The 20,744-nt window shown below is 44.1% G+C and overlaps 1 protein-coding gene across 3 annotated transcripts in view; it reads left to right on the top strand.

The window, feature by feature from the left end:
* aspg (asparaginase homolog (S. cerevisiae)) overlaps nt 1–20,744 on the top strand; it is a 102,538-nt gene that overhangs the window by 67,235 nt on the left and 14,559 nt on the right. For 2 of the 3 annotated variants that reach the window (XM_067991718.1, XM_067991717.1), the window contains exons 13-15: nt 12,143–12,229; nt 17,817–17,916; nt 18,145–18,209. In XM_067991718.1, the coding sequence (XP_067847819.1) occupies nt 12,143–12,229; nt 17,817–17,916; nt 18,145–18,209 (252 nt within the window). The remainder of the gene's footprint in view (nt 1–12,142; nt 12,230–17,816; nt 17,917–18,144; nt 18,210–20,744) is intronic. The other variant, XM_067991719.1, reaches the window with a different exon arrangement.

Here is a 20,744-nt window from a genome sequence, read left to right as displayed (position 1 = left end):
TCTGCCAACCCCTGGCCTCTCCTCTCAGTAAGGGAGCATGTGAGGAAGGCACACAGATACAGTGGGGAAACAAATAGAAGAGAAGAGAGATTTATATAAAAAAAAGGGAGAAAGTGTGAGTGTTGAAATCAGAAAGTGAAGACAAGAAGAGAAAGTGTTTGAAAGGGAGAGAGATATAGCTACAGGGAGAAGGAGAGAGACCTTCTAAAAAAAATTTCTCCCTCATTATCAATTTTTTGGTCATCCTTTGCTGATATCTAAAACTCTCCCAATTTTCAGGCTTACTACTCTTCTTGGCAACATTAGAAGCCTCTTCTTTTAATCTAATACTATCTTTAACTTCTTTAGTTAGCCATGGATGGATCACTTTTCCCGTGTAGATTTTATTCCTCAATGGAATATATATTTGTTCAGAATTATGAAATATTTAGTTGTATTGATGCTAATTTTTTTTTGGCAAAATTATTCACAGGAGGAATTCTCTCCTCACTAAGGTGTTAGCCTTGACTGAGTGGTAGCACTTTTGCTTCTGAGGGAGAAGGTCGTATGTTCAAGGCCCACTCCAGAGATTTGAGCGTGTAATTTAGGTTGACACGTCAGTGCAGTACTGAGGGATTGCTGCACTCAGAGGTGCTGTCTTTAAAATGAGATATTAAACTAGGACCCGCCTGTCCCCTTAGGTGGATGTTAAGGATCCCATGGCACTATTCGAAGAAGAGCAAGGGAGTTCTCGCAGTGTCTTGGCCAACATTAATCCCTGAACCAACACACTAAAACTTTAATTGGTCATTTATCTCATTGCTGTTTGTGGAACCTTGCTCCGCACAAGTTAGCTGCAGCATTTCCCTACATTACAACAGTAACTACACGTCAAAGTAATGAATTGGCTGTAAAGCGCTTTGGGGTGTCGTGAAAGGTGCTATATGAATGCAAGTTTTTCCTTTCTTTTCACTCTTGACAAAAATTGAAGTTAACTGTGAAGTTTTTCATGTTTTCGTTTAAATGGTGAGTGCTGATCAGGGGGCTTAATTACAGGAACTACTGGGCACAATTGTGTGAGGAAATTAAATTTAATATCAAGAGACACGATGTATGTTAATTCAGCTGCCTTCATCTTAAACGTGGCTTAAACAGGGGCAGGAACAGCAGCTCAACGTTTCTGGTTACAGGGTTTTCAGACGAGATAGAGAGGGGGATAAAAAAGGAGGGGCATGGCAATATTGGGTAAAGAAACAATTATGGCTGTGAGGAGGGATGATATGTTCGAAGGATCATTAAATGAGGCCATATGGGTTGAGCTAAAGAACAAAAAAGGGGCAGTCTCACTGCTGGGAGTGTATTATAGACCCCCAAACAGTCACAGGGAGATAGAAGAGCAAATATGTAGGCAAATTTCTGAGAAGTGCATAAACAATAGGGCAGTAATAGGGGATTTCAACTACCCTAATATTAACTGGGATACAATCAGTGCAATAGGTATAGAGGGTGCAGAATTCTTAAATTGCATTCAGGAGAACATTTTTAGCCAGTGTGTAGCAAGCTCAACAAGAGGGGGGCAGTTCTGGATTTAGTTTTAGGGAATGAAGCTGGGCAGGTAGAAGGAGTATCAGTGGGAGAGGATTTTGCTGATAGTGATTTTCGCATCCCGAGTGGGTGCGTTCGTGGCGGAGGGGCTCCGAAAATCGGGGATTCCCGGGCGGGTCCGGAGCCCGGCTCCAACCTGTCCACTTCCGGGTTCCCCAGTGATGCGCTGACATGTGCGTGCAGCCCCCGCGTGTGGGACTCCCGCTGGCAATTAAAGCCGGCGGGATGCCACTTAAAGTAATTAACCAGGTACTTCAGGTCGTTTACAGACCTGATTGATCTGATATTTTAGGAGGGGTGGGATTTTCAAGTCAACTGGGACTGTTTCCCGTACTGGGGGAAACACTCCCAGTTGAAATGGACGTGTTGCAGCCATCAGCCTGTGGCAGCTGCAAAGGTCCATTTGGCAGGTGGAGGTGGGAGACCCTCACTCATTACAGGAGGCCAGTCTGTCACTTTGGACAAAGTTTGGCCTCCACCACCCTCCTCCTAACAATAAAATTCACCAACTTGCACACTTACCCCAGTGTCCAGACACATTTACCTACCTTGCGGACCCCCTCAAATGTACATCTTCCGGATGGGGGCCGCCGTAGCTGCGGTCATAACCTCCTCGGAGGACGAACAGCCTCGCCAGCCACGCCGTCCACCTCTGACACGTGGAGCTCCACAACACAGTGCTGTGACACATTCACCTGCACAGCAGGAGGGAGGGCAACGGCAGAGAGAGATGCGTCGCAGAAGGCACTACCCTCGCCACTGGGTCTACAGACCGAGGCTCAGCTTCCTGGACCTCTCTGAGCAGCAATGCACATGGAGGCTCAGAGTCGCTTGACATGTAGTCGTGGACATCTGCAGCCTCCTTCATGCCGAGCTGCTTCCAACTGGCCCGAGCACCATCTTCTTACTTGTTGCTGTCAAAGTCACCACTGCCCTCAACAACTTCTCCTTCGCATCCTTCCAGGGTGCCACCGGGGACATCGCCGACGTCTCTCAGTCGTCTGCACAAAAGAGCCCTGCAAATACACCTACACCCACTCTGCAGTGACACAATGGGTGGCATCAGGTGTGGGCCTTCATTGTGATCCTCAGGAAAGGGCATTATTGCACAAACCAGACAAGATTCGCAAAGATGTGGCAGTAGTGGTGACAATATAATATGTAATGTGAGTTGATCAGAAATTAAATATAAGTAAAAACCATGACAAACCCTCAAACACCCTTGTGCATCCCCTTCATGCTCACGACACGTTTGCCTTACGCTTCCTACTGCACGTATGTGATGCACGCCCTCTGTGGCTGCAGCACAGGTAGCGGCAGGTTGAGTGAGGCTGACCGTGAAAGAGATACATGAAAGGGTGAGTATGAGATTGTATGAGGATTGGGTTGAGTGGTAAAGGTGGGATGAGTACTAGCGAGGTGAGTAAGTGCAGGTAAGATGAGGATGAGCTTTGAGTGGGTGTGAGGAGTGATGTGACAGAGTAGTGTTGGCGGTGCAGAAGGAGATGTGGGTGGGGGCAGTGATGTGGCAGACGGAGTGTAGGGGAATGAGTAAGTGTACTCACTTCGGCTGGCCTACTTAGGTCATTGAAGCGCCTCCTGCACTGTATGCAGGTGGGCGATATGTTGGTGGTGCTGGTGACCTCCTCTGCCACCTCGAGCCAGGCCTTCGTGGTGGCAGAGGCAGGCCACTTCCTCCCGCCTGCCGGGGGGAAGATCTCTGTCCTCACCCTCCTCCTCACCCCATCCAATAAGACCTGGAGTGAGGCATCATTAAACCTGGGAGCAGCCTTCCCCCTGAGCTGCTCCATGCTGTAATTTTTCCTATTTTCTGCAGCATCAGTCAGTGGAGGACTGCCCCTTTAAATAGGGCTCCTCCAGCTTGACAGCCTATGCTGCGCAAGCGCAGTCCGCCTGCTGCGCAGCTTTCCAGCGCGAAACCCGGAAGCAAGGGTAAGTACCTTCAATCAAGCTGCAATCGCGTGTGGAGCACCCCGATTTCACTGGGCGCCCAGTCGACCCCCCGCTGCTAACCCGCTGTCCTCCTAATATCGGGCCCCATAATTCAGTTAGATTTAGCATAGTTATGGAAAAGGACAGAGATAGAAAAGGAGTAAAAGTTCTAAATTAGGGAAAGGCCAATTTTACTAAGCTGAGAAGTGATTTAGCAAAAGTACATTTACCTGAGGAAGGAGGAAGTCTCCGAAAGCTTGTGAATTTAAAATAAAATTGCTGGACTATAACTTGGTGTTGTAAAATTGTTTACAATTGTCAACCCCAGTCCATCACCGGCATCTCCACATCATTAGCAAAAGTAGACTGGAAACAGCTCCTAATTCCTTTGAAATCAGTTTCAGAGCAGTGGAAGGCATTCTAGGGGGAGATTCAAGGGGTTCAGAGTAAATATGTTCCCACTAAGAAAAAGGGTGGGACTGCCACGTCTAGAGCCCCCTGGATGACGAGGAGCAAATGGGTTAAGATAAGGCAAAAAAGGGAAGCTTATGTCAGATGTCAAGAGCTTAATATTGCAGAAAGCTGAGAGGAGTACAGAAAGTGCAGGAGTGAAATTAAGAAGGAAATTAAGAAAGCAAAGAGAGGGCATGTAAAAGTACTGGCAAGTAAAATTAAGGAAAACTCAAAAATGTTTTATAAATACATAAATAGCAAGAGACTAACTAAGGAAAGATTAGGGCCTATTAGAAACCAAAAAGGCAACCTATGCGTGGAGGCGGAAGATGTGGGCATGGTTCTTAATGAATACTTTGCGTCTGTCTTCACAAAAGAGGGGGATGATGCAGAGATTGTAGTTGAGGAGGAATGTGAAATATTGTTTGGGATAAACAGAGAGAGAGGAAGTATTAAGGGATTAGCATCTTTGAAAGTAGATAAATCGCCAAGCCCGGGTGAAATGTATCCCAGGCTGTTAAGAGAAGCAAGGGAGGAAATAGCGGAGGCTCTGACCATCATTTTCCAATCCCCCCTGCCTACAGGCTTGGTGCCGGAGGATTGGAAGACTGCTAACATTGAACCGTTGTTTAAAAAGGGAGAAAGAGATAGACTGAGTAATTATAGACCAGTCAGTCTAACCTAGGTTGTTGAAAAAATAATGGAACTGATTCTGAGGGACAGCATAAATTGTCATTTAGAAAGGCATGGGTTAATCAAGGACAGTCAGCATGGATTTGTTAAGGGAAGGTCGTGTCTGACTAACCTGATTGAATGTTTTGTGGAGGTAACAAGGAGGGTCGATGAGGGTAGCGCATTTGATGTAGTGTACATAGATTTTATTAAGGCTTTTGACAAGGTCCCACTTGGCAGACTGGTCACAAAATTAAAAGCCCATGGGATCCAAGGGAAAGTGGCTAGTTGGATCCAAAATTGGCTCAGTGGCAAGAAGCAAAAGGTAATGGTTGATGGATGATTTTGCGACTGGAAGGCTGTTTCCAGTGGGGTCCCTTGCTTTTTGTGGTATATATTAATGATCTGGACTTGAATGTGGGGGGCTTGATCAAGAAGTTTGCAGATGATACAAAAATTGGCTGTGTAGTTAATAGTGAGGAAGAATGCAGTGGACTGCAGGAAGATATCAATGGACTGGTCAGGTGGGCAGAAAAGTGGCAAATGGAATTCAATCCAGAGAAGTGTGAGGTTATTGATTTTGAGAGGGCAAACAAGACCAGGGAATGCACAATAAATGGGAGGATACTGAGAGGTGTAGAGGAACAAAGGGACCTTCGAGTGCATGTCCACAGATCCCTGAAGGTAGCAGGACAGGTAGATAAGGTGGTTAAAAAGGCATATGGGATACTTTCTTTATTAGCCGAGGCATAGAATATAAGAGCAGGGAGAATATGTTAGAACTGTATAAAACATTGGTTAGGCCAGAGCTTGAGTACTGCGTACAGTTCTGATCACCACATTACAAGAAAGATGCGATTACACTAGAGAGGGTACAGAGGAGTTTTACGAGGATGTTGCCAGGGCTCGAGAAAAGATTGGATAGGCTGTGGTTGTTTTCTTTGGAACAAAGGAGGCTGAGGGAAGATTTAATTGAGGTATACCAAATTATGATGGGACTAGATAGAGTGGATAGGGAGGACCTATTTCCCTTGATGTGGAGATGCCGGTGATGTACTGGGGTGGACAAATGCAAGGAATCTTACAACACCAGGTTATCGTCCAACAATTTTATTTTAAAATCACAAGCTTTCGGAGATTATCCCCTTCGTCAGGTGAATGAGTCATTCACTTGACGAAGGGGATAATCTCCGAAAGCTTGTGATTTTAAAATAAAATTGTTGGATGATAACCTGGTGTTGTAAGATTCCTTGCTATTTCCCTTAGCAGAGGGATCAGTGACCAGGGGGCATAAATTTAAAGTAATTGGTAGAAGGATTAGAGGGGAGCTGAGGAGAAATTTTTACACCCACAGGGTGGTGGGGGTCTGGAACTCACTGCCTGTAAGGGTGGTAGAGGCAGAAACCCTCATCATATTTAAAAGTACTTGAATGTGCACCTGAAGTGCTGTAACCTACAGGGTTACAGACCAAGTGCTGGAAAGTGGGATTAAGCTGAATAGCTCTTTTTTGGCCGACGCGATAGGCTGAATGGCCTCCTTCTGTGCCATAACTTTCTATGATCTATTGGACTCGATAAATCTCCAAACCACATTGCCTAATGTTATCACTAGTTGAACAAAAATATTAAAAACAGTCAACACCTGCCACCGTCAAGTCATTGAACTTTTTAAAGCATTGGTCTGCAGTCTTCGGGGTGAGAGAGTCGGTACTCAGTGCCAGAGCCACCTCCCTCTAGATAACATGAGTGACATTTTTGGCAGATTTCCGGCCGTGGACATCCAGCAGTCTGTCTCTCCTGAGTTCATTCTCATCCAGGAGGGTTTACAAGTCCATTTCCCTGAAATTTTGGAATCTTCTTTTCTGCTTCTGTGCCATGCCCTGATTCTTTGTTTGGCTGCCTTTACTAGCTGCTCCTTTGGTAGACATTCTTGAAAAGTGGCGCAAAAACAGTAATGAGATATGCAGTCAAGCTGACTGATGGTCAGCTGACTGGGCCAAGTACTGTTCCTTACTGACCTCCTGCTCCCCAAGCCTGCTGATGCGATCTTCAGTCAGAACTGTCTTTTTAAAGGCTGCCCAGCATATTACTCCCATTTCACACAGCTTTTATGCCAATCACTTCTCCAATGGATATGCATATGAGCTGAGCCAAGAAATTCTGATATAAATACCTCTCTCGACCATGGAGTTCAACCCGGAGAAGAGTAAGGTAATGCACTTAGGGAGGGCAAACAGTAAAAGGGAATATAGTGAGAGACCTTGAAGTGCATGTGCACAGGTCCCTGAAGGTGGCAGTACAGGTAGATAAGGTTGTGAAGAAGGCATACGGAATGCACTCCGTTATTAGCCGAGGTATAGAATACAAAAGCAGGGATGTAATGATGGAACTGTATAAAATGTTGGTAAGGCCACAGCTGGAGTATTTTGCGCAGTTCTGGTCACCACATTACAGGAAGGACGTAATTGCTCTGGAGAGAGTGCAGAGAAGATGTACAAGAATGTTGCCAGGGCTTGAAAATTGCAGCTACGAGGAGAGATTGGATAGGCTGGGGTTGTTTTCTTTGGAGCAGAGGAGGCTGAGGGGAGACTTGATTGAGGTGTACAAAATTATGAGAGGCCCAGATAGAGTAGACAGGAAGTACCTGTTTCCCCTAGCGGAGAGTTCAAGAACTAGAGGACATAGATTTAAGCTGATTGGCGGAAGGATTGGAGGGGACATGAGGAAAAACATTTTTACCCAGAGGGTGGTGGGTGTATGGAATTCGCTGCTTGAATTGGTGGTAGAGGCAGGGACCATCAACTCTTTTTTTTTTTAAAAAGTACCTGGACCTGCACCTAAATGCTGTAAGCTGCAGGGCTACGGACCGGTGCTGGAAGGTGGGATTAGAATGGGCACCTGGTTGTTCTTCGAGCCGGCGTGGACATGATGGGCCGAATGGCCCCCTTCTGTGCTGTATCTTTTCTATGGTGGGCACAACTCATTTTCCACTGGCTTTAAAGTGCAACATGTTGCAATTGGCCGTGTGGAAATTTGAGGCCTTTTTCTCAGCCAGGTATCCAAGGGAGGGGCTAAGCCATTCAATTTAAATGCAGACATCTTGTAGGATGTGTTTAAATGTAATCATTTTTTGAAGAAGTGGCCATTTGGGTAGCTGAAGAGAATGCAGTAGATGTAGTGTATATGGATCGTCAGGAGGCATTCAGTAAGATGTCTAACAGAAGGCTAGTTACAAAAATTTAGGTGTATGGTGTAAGAGGAAATGTAGCTGCATGGCTGACAGACAGGAACAACAAAGGTAAACGAGTGCTGCATGGGATAGAGAATGTTTGGAAATGGTGGGTCAGAAACCCAGGGGTCAGTCTGCGTTCACTCTTGCTCTTGGTATATATGGATGGTTTGGATTTGAGCATAGGGAGCATGAATCTCAAAATTTGCTAATGACCAAGTTGGGGGTGGGCAAGGGGGAGTGCGGGTGGGTGGTTGCCAAACAGTGAGGAGGTTCATCCATATCCACATTGTGAATGGTAATCTCTTAATTGTTTACCTGTCAACTGGAGTCAACTAGTTTAAACATTATTGTCTAACCTCTCCAAGCATCCCTCAACTTTATATTATTGTGAATATAGATTAGTTTTTGTCCTACAACCCAATTTGTCAAATGAAAAGTCCTGGTAAATGTTTACTGGTAAAACAGTTATGCACCAGTGCACTGTATTGTGTGCTTTATTCTTGTATACAGCTGCTGAAAGGTTAAGTGACTAGACATACAAGGACCTCTTTATGTTGTTTTTATCTATGCCTTCGGCAAAGAAAAACATAAAATGCAGTTTGTGATTGGAGGACACCTGTACATATAGTTTGTGAGGAAAGCCACCCTGAAACCCAAACTAGTGAATGGCCCAGTAAAAACACTTGTGTACCTCCTAGTAATGTTAGAGAAGGATTTTTGTATCCTGACATAATTATAATGCTGAACAAGTCTGGGCAAGTGTTCTGTGTGGAAGAAAGCAAATCCTTCATTATGTCCACATTACGATACACTATAAATATCATTGAACGAGGAGTAAGAATGACCTACCACTCAGCATTAGTTGATTCTTCTCTAATAGCGGGAGTATAGTACTCCATAAAACCTCTTTACCTTTCCTTGAGTATAGAGAAAAAGCTGAAGATCGCATGTGATTTTTAAACAAAAACTACTGTCAGGCAGTGCAGCATGTTGCAGCTATGGCATACTGTGCTGTGGGGTAATAGAAAGCAGGCTTGGGCCTACATTTGCCCCACATGGTGCATTTTCAATCTCAGCTGTGCCTCTGTGTGGAGATACTAAATGAAGGTCAGGCATTTTTTCACTGGGAGGGATCTCTTATGCTCTTTGTGAGTGCCTCCCCATGCTTGCCCTATGTTTACCTTCCATCACTCAGCTACAAAGCGGCAGGTGCAACAGTGACTATACTTCAAAAAAAGTGCCTAATTGGCTGTAAAGTGCTTTGGGACGTCCTGAGGTCATGAAAGTCACTATAAAATTGCAAGTCTTGTCTTTCTGTCTCTATCTCTTTCTGCCCTTCTGTTTGTCAGGGATGAGCTCCAATGGGCTATGTCCTTGACTTTGCTTTTGTGCTTATGGACATTTACAGTTCAGCCAATGCCACGTGTGGATATCAGCAAATCATGAGTGGTTAATATTCAGTGCTGAGTACTGAAGCGCTACAAGAAAAAGATACTGTTCCTCCTCCTCTCTTTCTTGTTTACATGGGCTTTATTTGTAGGTTACAGTTGATATTCCACTCCAGTTATAGAGCAGCATTTAAATACAGTTGTATATGGGACAGACCAGACTGAACTTTTTTGAATATATTTTCCCCTTTTTAAACAGTTTTCATTGCTACCCCCTGCTGCCACACTACCGCAGCCAGTTGCGACATTCTGTGCTATGGGATTCCTCATCCCTACATCATGAAACATCAAACATGCTAGAAGTGGAATTGATGCAAATGAATACCAATAGTTTTTAAATGTTTGGAAACATCTGACATTTTCTACTGTTTTCTCTTTTCTCCCCCCCCCCCCCCCCCACAAACTGTAATCCTGTTGAGTTTAGTATGGTGTTGTGGCTTGTAAGAGCGAATTCCCAGTGTTCCATCATTCCCTTATATTTCAATGTTGTTTAAAATATATATATCAGATTCTAAAGTTTGTGCCTTGAAACTGAAAGTGATTTTGCGAGAGTCATGGGCATTATTGAAAGTTAAGAGGACCTACAATTGCAGCAGTTTATATTTTACAGTAAATTACTGGAATATCCGAATATCCTCACCGGTGTATATATTGCATTGATTCCCAATTGCAGGAAAATCATTATTTCAGGTTTGGATTAAGGAATCATTTTCTCACTTTTTGATCCCAGCAGAGCGCCTCACCTGCCAGAACTATATATCGGAAATTCGTGAGTATGCTGTACATGAGTTTCCATCCATTTTGGTCGGAAAATTATACACAGCGGGGAGGGCTTCCTGTAGAGAGCATGAAGCCAGAAAATTACCTTTTGAGCACCATGCGTTGTTGACATTTGAAGACTTTTAATTTGCTCTTTTAATTACATAAAGAGCTCTTTCCAGACTCCCTAACTGGTTTCACTTACCAGTTTGCACATATCTCTTGCAAATATTTTGGAAGAATTTAATTGGTGCAAGCCATTTTGATACAATTTTATGATTAGTGTATTTGTGGGGTGGGGGGAAAGAAGGGGAACGAATCTAACATCTATGAACTTGCAGGAATAAAGAGGCCTAAATTCCCTTAGTGCCCTAAATCAGCCATGATTCCATCGGCGTGCAGCGACAGCACGCCGGAACGGAAAGGCCCAAAGACTAAAGTAAATTCATCCTCTGGTCTCATCAGAATAAATCAGGCGAGTTGCAGGGCCCAATTAGGTGCCTGACGCAGCATGCCTGTTGGAGCCTTGTGAACTTCGGCCCACGCCAAGTCTCAGAGGTAAGTCTGGAAGGGAGGGGGAGAGGCGATCGGGGGGGGGCGGTGAGGGTGAGCCGGTAGCAGCCCGCAGTTGTTTTATGGATCTAGGAGGAGCAACTGTTCCTTCCGACTCCACAAAATACAAAAAAATTTCCAAGTTTGTCGGCCTGTTTTGAGCAGCCTCCAGAAGTCACAGAAATACTAGCCGGAGCTTGTGTTTCGCAAGTATTGACTAGGGCAAACAAATCTATATTAATGACTTAGATGAAGGGATAGAGTGTAATGTATCCAAGTTTGCTGATGATACAAAGCTAGATGGGAAAGTAAGCTGTGAGGAGGACACAGTCTGCAAAGGGATATAGACAGGTTAAGTGAGTGGGCAAGAAGGTGGCAGATGGAGTATAATGTGGGGAAATGTGAGGTTATTAACTTTGGTAGGAAGAATAGAAAAACAGAATATTTTTTAAATGGTGAGAAACTATTAAATGTTGGTGTTCAGAGAGACTTGGGTGTCCTCGTACAAGAAACACAAAAAGTTAGTATACAGGTACAGCAAGTAATTAGGAAGGCAAATGGCATGTTGGCCTTTATTGCAAGGGAGTTGGAGTACAAGAGTAAGGAAGTTTTACTACAGTTGTACAGGGCATTGGTGAGACCTCACCTGGAGTATTGTGTACAGTTTTGGTTTGCTTATCCAAAGAAGGATATACTTGCCTTAGAGGTGGTGCAACAAAGGTTCACTAGATTAATTTCCGGGTTGAGAGGGTTGTGCTATGAGGTGATGTTGAGTAGAATGGGCCTGTACTCTGGAGTTTAGAAGAATGAGAGGTGATCTCATTGTAACATATAAGATTCTGAGGGGGCTTGACAGGGTAGATGCTGAGAGATTGTTTCCCCTGGCTAAAGAATCTAGAACTAGGGGGCATAATCACAGGATACGGGGTCGGCCATTCAAGACTGAGATGAGGAGGAATTTCTTCAGACGGTTGTGAATCTTTGGAGTTCCCTACCCCAGAGGGCTGTGGATGCTGAGTCATTGAATATATTCAAGGCTGAGATGGATAGATTTTTGGACTCTAGGGGAATCAAGGGATATGGGGATCGGGAGGGAAAGTGGAGTTGAGGTCGAAGATCAGCCGTGATCTTATTGAATGGCGGAGCAGGCTCGAGGGGCCCTATGGCCTACTCCTGTTCCTATTTTTTGTGTTTAGGCATCCAGATCTGAAATGAGCACAGGAGCCTCAATTCAATATTGAAATAAGTCCTGCGCTCAATTTAAAATTCATACACCAAAGTCTCCAGATATAATTCTCCTGTGAAAGGGAAGTTATGTATCGTGGATCCTTCATCTTGTGATGGCAACTCACACTGAATGAGACACCGGAGAACAGCTTACTGTCCCTAGCAGTTCTGATGCTTCACATTGATAAACGACTGGTTATGCTTTGCTTTGTTAGATGTTTTGCTTCTCGATGGCTACAGTGATTCTGTTTTTCTTTTGCAGGCACACTGAGGTCATCAAGTTATTGCGGCAGACTGGCGCCCATTTCTCAAAAGATGAGATTGTAGAAGTGGGAACTGAGTTGTGCAAGTAAGATTTCTAATTTGTCTTGTGCCTGAGGAGCCTGATTCACATACATTGTTCACTAACTTGTAGTATATTTAAGTGGAAAAGTAATCTTTATAACTCTTATCAGGTGAAGATTTATTTCTCTCCTTCCCCATCCCCAGACCAGAATTTTAAAGGCCAAATTGCTGGCTGTTCAGTAACTTCAATGATTGTCAGGTTCAGGTACGGTTATAATTGACATTCCATACACATTTGTAATAATTTGACTTCTGTATTGCATTAATAACAATGGTTATATTAGAACAGTACTGAGCTGCTTTTAATCCGTTCAATTCCTCACAAGTTCTCAATCTCGGCCTTGACCTCAGCAGAGGATGTAGAATGCAGGCCAAGTGCTTCACCACAGCGGAAGAGGGATTATTAACCTGCCAGTTATGGCAGTTACTGTCACATCAAGTTACTAAGTGTCATTTTCAAAGGTCAAAGAGTAGCTGATTCGCCCACCTTCTCTGGGAATATGGGTGGGGGGATTTTCAATTGTCAGGTGCCCATTTCTCACCTGAAAATTGGAGGTGGGGGGCACCTCAGAAGCCCCATTGGTGCCCAAACCCTACCTGATGCAGTTTACAAGCGGGCCTGTAAATGGGAAGCAGCGTGGGTGTAAGGCAGCTTAAATATGCAAATTAAGGCCTTGCTCCGATCTTAGGACACTGATTGCAATTTTCAAATAGAAATGGGCGGAGGTGCACACACTGCCAATTTGTACCAGGTGGTGAGCCGCCTAATCAGCAGTCTTTGAAGGGACCGCTGGTGGCCACTCCGGAAAAGGTTCAGAAATTTTTTTCTGTGACCTGTGTTCGACCCCCATCCGGGATCGGCTACTAGGGATCGAATATGGGAGCTTCCTGCTCAATGCAGTTCAATTACTCACCGTTTTAACCAGCTGAGTAAATGGTGGAGCCCGACAAGGGTTGATTTACTTTGCGAAAGGCTAGTGATTAGCTAACTTAAAAATAAGATTGGGGCACATTTACGACCTGGTGGGACTTCCTCTTGCCAGAAAGATGCTTTCTGCTCCCAGCCAATTTTCCAACCTCTATCTTTTACATAATTTTGGCGGCCTCTCTGGCCTCCGCTGGGAATTCTGCCTGGAAGAGGGGTGGAGGTCTGCTGAAGTGCAGCATAGCTGACAGCCTCCGAACTTCTGGTAAAGAATTTTTTTTTTAAATTTTGAATTTGGTACTACAGCCTTTGCAATGCTCTGCGAGCAAATGCACAGGCTTTTTAGTTTCAAAAATTAAAACCACCTCTGTTGCCATAGCAATGCTGGATACCAGAGATTTGCAACAATCTAGTGTTGCTGCAGTGCGCATGATGGAAATGCGTGGCTTGACACATTCGCCTCATTTGCATAAAATAAATTATGCCTGCCCACAAATGGGCGAATGTATTTTGTGCTGCTGGTCCCTGCCTGTGGGAAATCGGGGGGGGGGGGGGATGTATAATTAGCAGCCCTGTGGCAGAGGATGTCCTTGACCCCTTTCCTGCTCCCACCCACCACAGTTCCACTGAAAAATCAAGAGGATGGCAAATCCACGTTCTATCATTTTCCAAGTCGGGGGGGGTGTTCAAAGATCAATGTTGCCTTTTGAACCAAGTAGCAAGGAATCTTGACACATCGGACTTAACATTAGTTAAAATCATGCGTCAGAAAAGTTCTGTGATGCTTGGCTAACCTGATTCCTGAGATGGAGTCTACAAATTCATACTTGAATCTTAATTTTGACTTTTAAAATGGAACTGTCCCTCCCTGTCCTAAACTCCAAAGGAGTGTCACTTTGAGTTGATACTTAGCACGCATAGTTGTTAACCCCTCCCAGACAAGCTGCTGTCATTTGTAAACCTTGTTCAACCTGCTTTCTTCATGACAATCGATAGCGCCAGGTGGAGCTACTGTGTCGCAAACTGGATTGAGGCTCCAGGCACACACTGCTGAAACTTTGATTTGCATTTGACTGTGAATTAAAGAAACTTTTAAGAAGGAATCCTGGGCTGTTTAACAAACTGTATATTCCAATAGGATAATCAAAATAATCTTTCACCTGCATTTCTGTTTGTTCTTTTTGGAGAAATTAATCCTGTAATTTACAGGTTAGCGCCCTAAAATGGTGGCATTTCTTACAATTCAGTAGGTCATTGATAGCTCAGGGAAAATTACAAGTGAGACACGATAACAATACCAAAATTGATCCATTCACCACTGTTCACTATGAAAGACAGGCCACCCACTATTTCCTTCCAAATCTGTTGACAGAATCAAGTAGGAACCCAGTACAGCTGCAGCTGTCTAATCCCCATTAGAGAGAAGAGCTGGACCTCTGTGACCTATGTCACGTAGCAGTTGACGAGAAATGAAAGTGCTGAGCAGTAAATCAAACAACCTGTAGCTCCACAAAACCAACAGCAGAGCCTGGTCTCCACACTGGGGTAGCACACTTAGGACCAAAAAATATAGAAAACCCCAACAAATGTGAATCAGAATGGACTTTGCTTCCAAAACAAAAAGCAAAACACTGCAGATACTAGAAATCTTAAATAAAGGAGCCCAATGTCTATTATATAAACCAACATTTTCATATATTGTCATTTCTGTTAAGATGCAAAATTTTAAAGTCTTCTTCATTTGCAGATTTAGGGAATTTATTTTCCTAATCTGGTTGGGCCCATGTACCTGCTTGTGTATCTGGGTTACAAAGAATGAACATACAGCTCCTATACTGCCTAGGAAACAGGTCAGAGTGTAAGTGGGTGGAAACATAGAGTTGCAATCTCCTTAATCTGTGCACTTTTAAAGCAATTTCAAATGTGTATTTTTATTTAGTGGGTTGCCAATAAAAAAAATCATAATATTGATGATTCGGCTACCACATTACGCTACTGAGGTCGGGGTTTTGCCGCTCACCGCCCCCACCCCCGCCCGCCCGATTCCCGCTCTGAGTTAAAATCAAGGCTATCATTTCAGCAAATGTGAGTTCCAGTTTGAGTCCAACCTCACTGTGTCACAGTTGGTTTTCATTGTACATGGAGACAATTGTACACCGGTTTCCTGTATCCCGTCCTTTCTTCCTGAGCTCCATTAGTACTAAACGTTTGGTGTCAGTGTGATGTGATACCTTGCACTACAGTGACATCGAATGTGCAATATAACACGGCTGATTTCACAAAATTTCCTCAGTTTGGCATCAGTGGTGAGGCCACCTGAGAAAGGTGCTCTTGCATTGTTGGTGTTGCACATCATCTGCACTATGCCAGTAGCTCATGTACAACTGACTTTAAATGTTAAGCTTTAATTTTACAAACATTTCTGGAGACTTGGTATCCTACCTTTAAAACATTTCTTATATTGCAATTGTTCTTTGATTACAACGCATTGTATATTATGTCCATAAACCACTATACATGAACAGGGTGATGACAAATGAATCGTACAAAGTGAGTTACCGATGGCCCTGGAGACTAATTCTGGGGAATGGTAGCAGTGTTGGGACGCACTCCTGCACTGCTGAATCAGTGTCTGGTGGCTTTTAGGCTGTGCTGCCATGGATTATGGATTACTGTAGTTGGCGTTTAGCATTTCCCTCTGACTTTCATTGTTTGAGCACTTTGGCACACAGCTCTGCTTTCTCCCACCCAACACCTGTGTCATGAACAGTATAACAGTGGCTGTCTGATCACATCAGTTTTAAAAAATGGAGTTGATACTATGTCAATGGAGTACTCATTACACACCAACTGTTACTGATCCTTCCACCTTTAGAAGACTACATAAATTGTTCCAACTTTTTATCATTTATGAACTGAACTCTGAATAAATCCCAGACATTAATAGGTTCATTCTTGCATTACAAATATGTATCTGTGGTATGTTTGGTGTTGAGATCAGGCCTTGCCATAATTCTATAACTTGCTTCTGATATCGGGCAGATTAACTTTAAACTGTCATGTTTGCATTGCAAATCACAGCAGGACAGGATCCGATGAATCCCCAATTGGATAATGCCAGACATGAGCAAGACGTTACAAAACTAAAAAGAGATTGTTATTTTTACCTCTATCTTCTGTTGTATCTTCCATTTGGTTGACGTAATTCAGAGAATGGCTGCCAATATGATAAAAGCTTGTTTGTACCAACCAGTCGCTATAACAACAGCTGCATGCAGTAATTAAAAATACAATTGCTTATTGAGTTGACTTCTGTTTAATTGATTTTACATTTTATTAAGCTCTGTCTACAGCTTAGTGGGTAAATGCACCACTAAGTGCAAACTTGGGACTTTCTTGGTTACTGATCCATACAGACCAAGAAAGTCCTAGGTTGGATCCCTGGTCTGTGCTGAACTAGGGTAGCGGTAGGAGCTCTTCATTTGGCCTTATGGCTTCAGCCTCAGCCAGTGAGAGAAAATCACTCAGGATTCCCACATCTGATTACTCCATTTTGCAAGTGTATCCTTGACTTTGAAAATATGACCTAGAAAATGATAGGACAGTTTTAACTCTCGGGTGGGAATGCAGCCTAGCAAGCGGCTGTTCATATACAGCTCTGTGCTCTAAAAGTGGTACCAGAGACATGTGCTGAGGCAATGGGTGACCTGCTCTCAGGCCTTTCCCTGTAGCACTTGTGAACCAGCCACAAGGGAATAGATGAGGGCAGCCCATTTTGACTTGTTTTCTAATTTTCCCACCTTCTTGGTTTAGAATTTGGCATTCGCCCTATGGGTTTTGGTGCCCACCCATTTTTTATCACTGTGTGGCACAATGTGTACCTATACAAAATGCACAGTGCCACTGGGTTTCCATGGACATTGCCATTTTCAGGGTGCTCACTATTACATGTTTTGCCAAGGTTTCACTGCTCATCATGGTAAGCAAAATGCTCATCTCCCAATGGGCATGTTTTGAAAGGGGGAGAATATGAATAATATAAACACCCGCTCTGTGTAGAAATGAAAATGTTATGAGACTTGCTGCTGTATTCACATATGCATACAGTACAGCACAGCCCAGATTCCCCACACACACACATCAGCAGGTGGTTGGAGGAAAAATAGAGGTGAGTCACTGCAGACTGCTCACAGTGTGGCATTGGCAGAGATGTGGAACCAGATGACTTGCCCATCCTGTTGGCAAGGAAAATGATGCATGATAAAGGGACAATCTCAAGCCTGGAGGAAAATTGATTTGAAATGGGGGAGAAAGGAATATTGTGAAGTAAAATCTTACTGTTTCTGGGTTTTTAAAAAAAAATGGGAGGGAACCATTCTCTTTTTTTTCAAAAAAAAAGAAAAATTATGAACTTTAAATGAATCTTAAAAGGGATAGGTTTTTTGTCTACCCAATTGTTATGATAAACCTTTAACGTGCGTCAGTGCTGTAAAATTGAAGAGGTTATAAGTTGACTGATGATAACACCGGTAAAGGATATTTGCAAATAGTTGGTTTCTTTTTTTAAAAACAAATGAGCCCAACCTCTTTTTACATTTTCTGCATCTGTCACTTTTATACCTGTATCTCTGTGAGAAAAACATAAAATATTGTTTGTTGTACACAGCCTGGCTGCAAATGGTGATGTGGAAGGACTGGAGGTTTGGCAGCTGGCAGGGGTGGACTTGGACCAATGCAGCTACGATGGACAAAATCCTCTGGAAGTTGTAAGCAAAAATTTTAAACTGTATTTGGAGAGGGACTCAGGAGAGCCACATTAAAAATCTTAGTGCTGACATTCCTCCCAAATGAGGCACACACGGTACTTTGACATTCTTAGCTGAATTGCTCATTAGCTGGTGTTTAAAAATAGCTGTTGGCACTTTCATGATATGAATCACATTTTTCAGCTGGGTGAAGCTAAGATGTATGAATGTTTCTGCCTTTGCCTCCAGGCTTTGGCTGCTGAGAATGAAGAGGTGGTTGCATTCCTTCAGTTAGGATTCAAGCAAACAGGCTGGTAAGAGTTGCATCAATTCAGTGGCTGTTCACTGTAACCACAACAATCCCACATTGAACTGAAATTCTGAATCATATATTTTGGTAACTGTTCCTTTTTGATTCAAGCTTTAAAGCCAATAAATGTGTTGATCTTCGCTTTACATTGTGGGGTGTATACAACATGTGTCTAGAGCTGATCCAGTGGGGCACTGAGTTATACCAGTGTGCTGTGTAATGGGTCTTTGCAGGTTGTAGGTTCATGGACCTTATTCCCCGTGAAATGAGGTCCTAAATCGTGGCCACATCTTCAGCGGGAGCCGGTTATATCAGTGATGAACTACACTAGGCTCACGTGACTTTTAGCAGCTTGTTACTGAGTGGCATTTGGGAGGATCTGAAAAATAACTTTACAGAAAGGAAAAATATAAAGAATAGAACATGTTCTTGGATCTATACTCCAGGCATTAACCTCTGCCGCTACTTCCGCCCACTGCCTACTGAGCATATGTCTCAAGGGTCTTCTGCCCCCCCTGTGGTTACAGGATGTCTCTCCACCTCTTGCACCAAGGCCTTCAACCAACTGCATCCTATCAACTGCACCACTAGCCTCATCCACTGTTCAATTCACTACACCCCCATCACCCACCAACCAACAATCTCTATCAAACAGTACTCAACCCTTCAATTCATATGGTATACCTCACCTTCACACTTGGCACTATTGCAAGCCTCACACCCACAACTCACAGCTCACACACACTGACAGCTAGTCAACAATGACAATCACATCACCCAAACATATTGCAGGACACTCACTGACACAGAACCCTCTTTTTTGCAGGAGAAGGTGGCGCATAACAGGAGGCAGCAACAAAAAACTGGAGGGGGACAAGCGCGCCCATGGAGGAGACAGTGCTGGCTAACATGGAAAGGGGCATCGCTGAGGCCATGGCCACTGGCAGTGCAGGAGGGATCGATGATGAGGTTCTCTACAAACCTAATCCTCCCTCATCCCACTTCTCCCTCATCCCACAATCTTTTCTGACTCACAAGCTGCAGATGGTGTAAGCATGCACTTCTTACTTTCTCCTCTCCCCTCACCACAGCTCAACCCTTGTCCCTTTTTCATTTCAGATACCCAAGAACTGGAACCTTCCCAGTCAGAGGAGGAAGACATTGATGATGAAGAGACACCGTCACTCGATCTTACACTCACAGCCACCAGCTCAGAGACTGACACTGCGCGTACTTTCTCAGTTAGGATAGAGGAGGTGATCTGCACACGGTGAGACACCGGGCACAAGTGCGCAGGAGCCAGGGCGGGGGGAAAGGATGCCCAGGTGCCAGCTCGCTGGAGGTCGAGGTCGCTCACTAGTCCTGCTGCAGAGGAGTGCAATGAGGACTTCGATGGCCCAGGCTACAGAAGAAGGCTGATGGGCGTACACCACCAATTGCTTGGTGCACTGAAATACCTGCCAGAAAACCTGCGCACATTGTCAAGGAGCATGGAGGTGTCCAGCTCCAACTTGTCACAGGGCTTTGCGCAGAGCTTGGAGCCCATTCTTTCCAACATGGAACGGGTGGTCACCTCCATCAGGACACCTGTGGAACCCACCATGATACAGCATCTGATGACAGATAGCACAGCTTCCATCAAAGGTCTGACTGCTGCTTTGGAATCTCAGATTGCTACCATCGTGGCTCTGGGTACCACTGTTGAAAGGGGCTTTTAGGGCGTCACAGCAGTCCAGCAATCTGTTCTCCAACAGATCACCAAAATTGCTGAGGCGCGGCCCCGGGAGACTAGCAGTGGCTTCATGAAAGAGGAACCTGCTGTCCCCTCTCAGGATGACAGCATTCCTGCTCCCACCCCTGCCACTCCACCAGTGCCCTTGCTGTTGCCTGTCAGCCAACCAGGCCAGACTGTTGCAGCCCATGCTGAGATGGTGCAGTCTGAAGCCGGGCCCTCTAGGCCCAGAGCTGCTCGAGGTCGTCCTCCAAGGCCATCCACATTCTCCTCAATTGAAGGTCAGCAACCTTCTAGGCTATTTTAGATCTTGTATTATGTAATGAGATAGGGTTAATTAGTAATCTCACAGTAAAAGAACCTCGGGGAGAGTGATCATAATATGATAGAATTTCACATTGAGTTTGAAAGTAACATACTTAAGTCAGAAACTAAAGTCTTAAACTTAAATAAAGCCAATTAGATAGGTATGAGGGGTGAGTTGTCGAAGGTAGATTGGGAAATTAAATTAAAGGGTTTGACAGTTGAAAAGCAATGGCAACAAGTATTCCATTGAGAAATAAAAACTCCACAGGAAAAATGATCCCCCGTGGCTAACCAAAGAAGTTAAGGATAGTATTAAATTGAAAGAAGAGGCCTATAATGTTGCCAAGAAGAGTAATAAGCCTGGGGATTGGGAGAGTTTTAGAAACCAACAAAGGACGACCAAAAAATTGATAAAAAGGGAGAAAATAGAATATGAAAGTAAACTAGCAAGAAATATAAAAATGGATTGTAAGAGCTTCTGCAAGTGTGTAAAAAGGAAGA

Source organism: Heptranchias perlo, chromosome 10 (genome assembly GCF_035084215.1).
Source record: "Heptranchias perlo isolate sHepPer1 chromosome 10, sHepPer1.hap1, whole genome shotgun sequence".
NCBI classification, from domain to species: Eukaryota; Metazoa; Chordata; class Chondrichthyes; order Hexanchiformes; family Hexanchidae; genus Heptranchias; species Heptranchias perlo.
The sequence above is the reverse complement of the archived record's forward strand: the minus strand, read 5'-3'. Positions and strand labels throughout refer to the sequence as shown.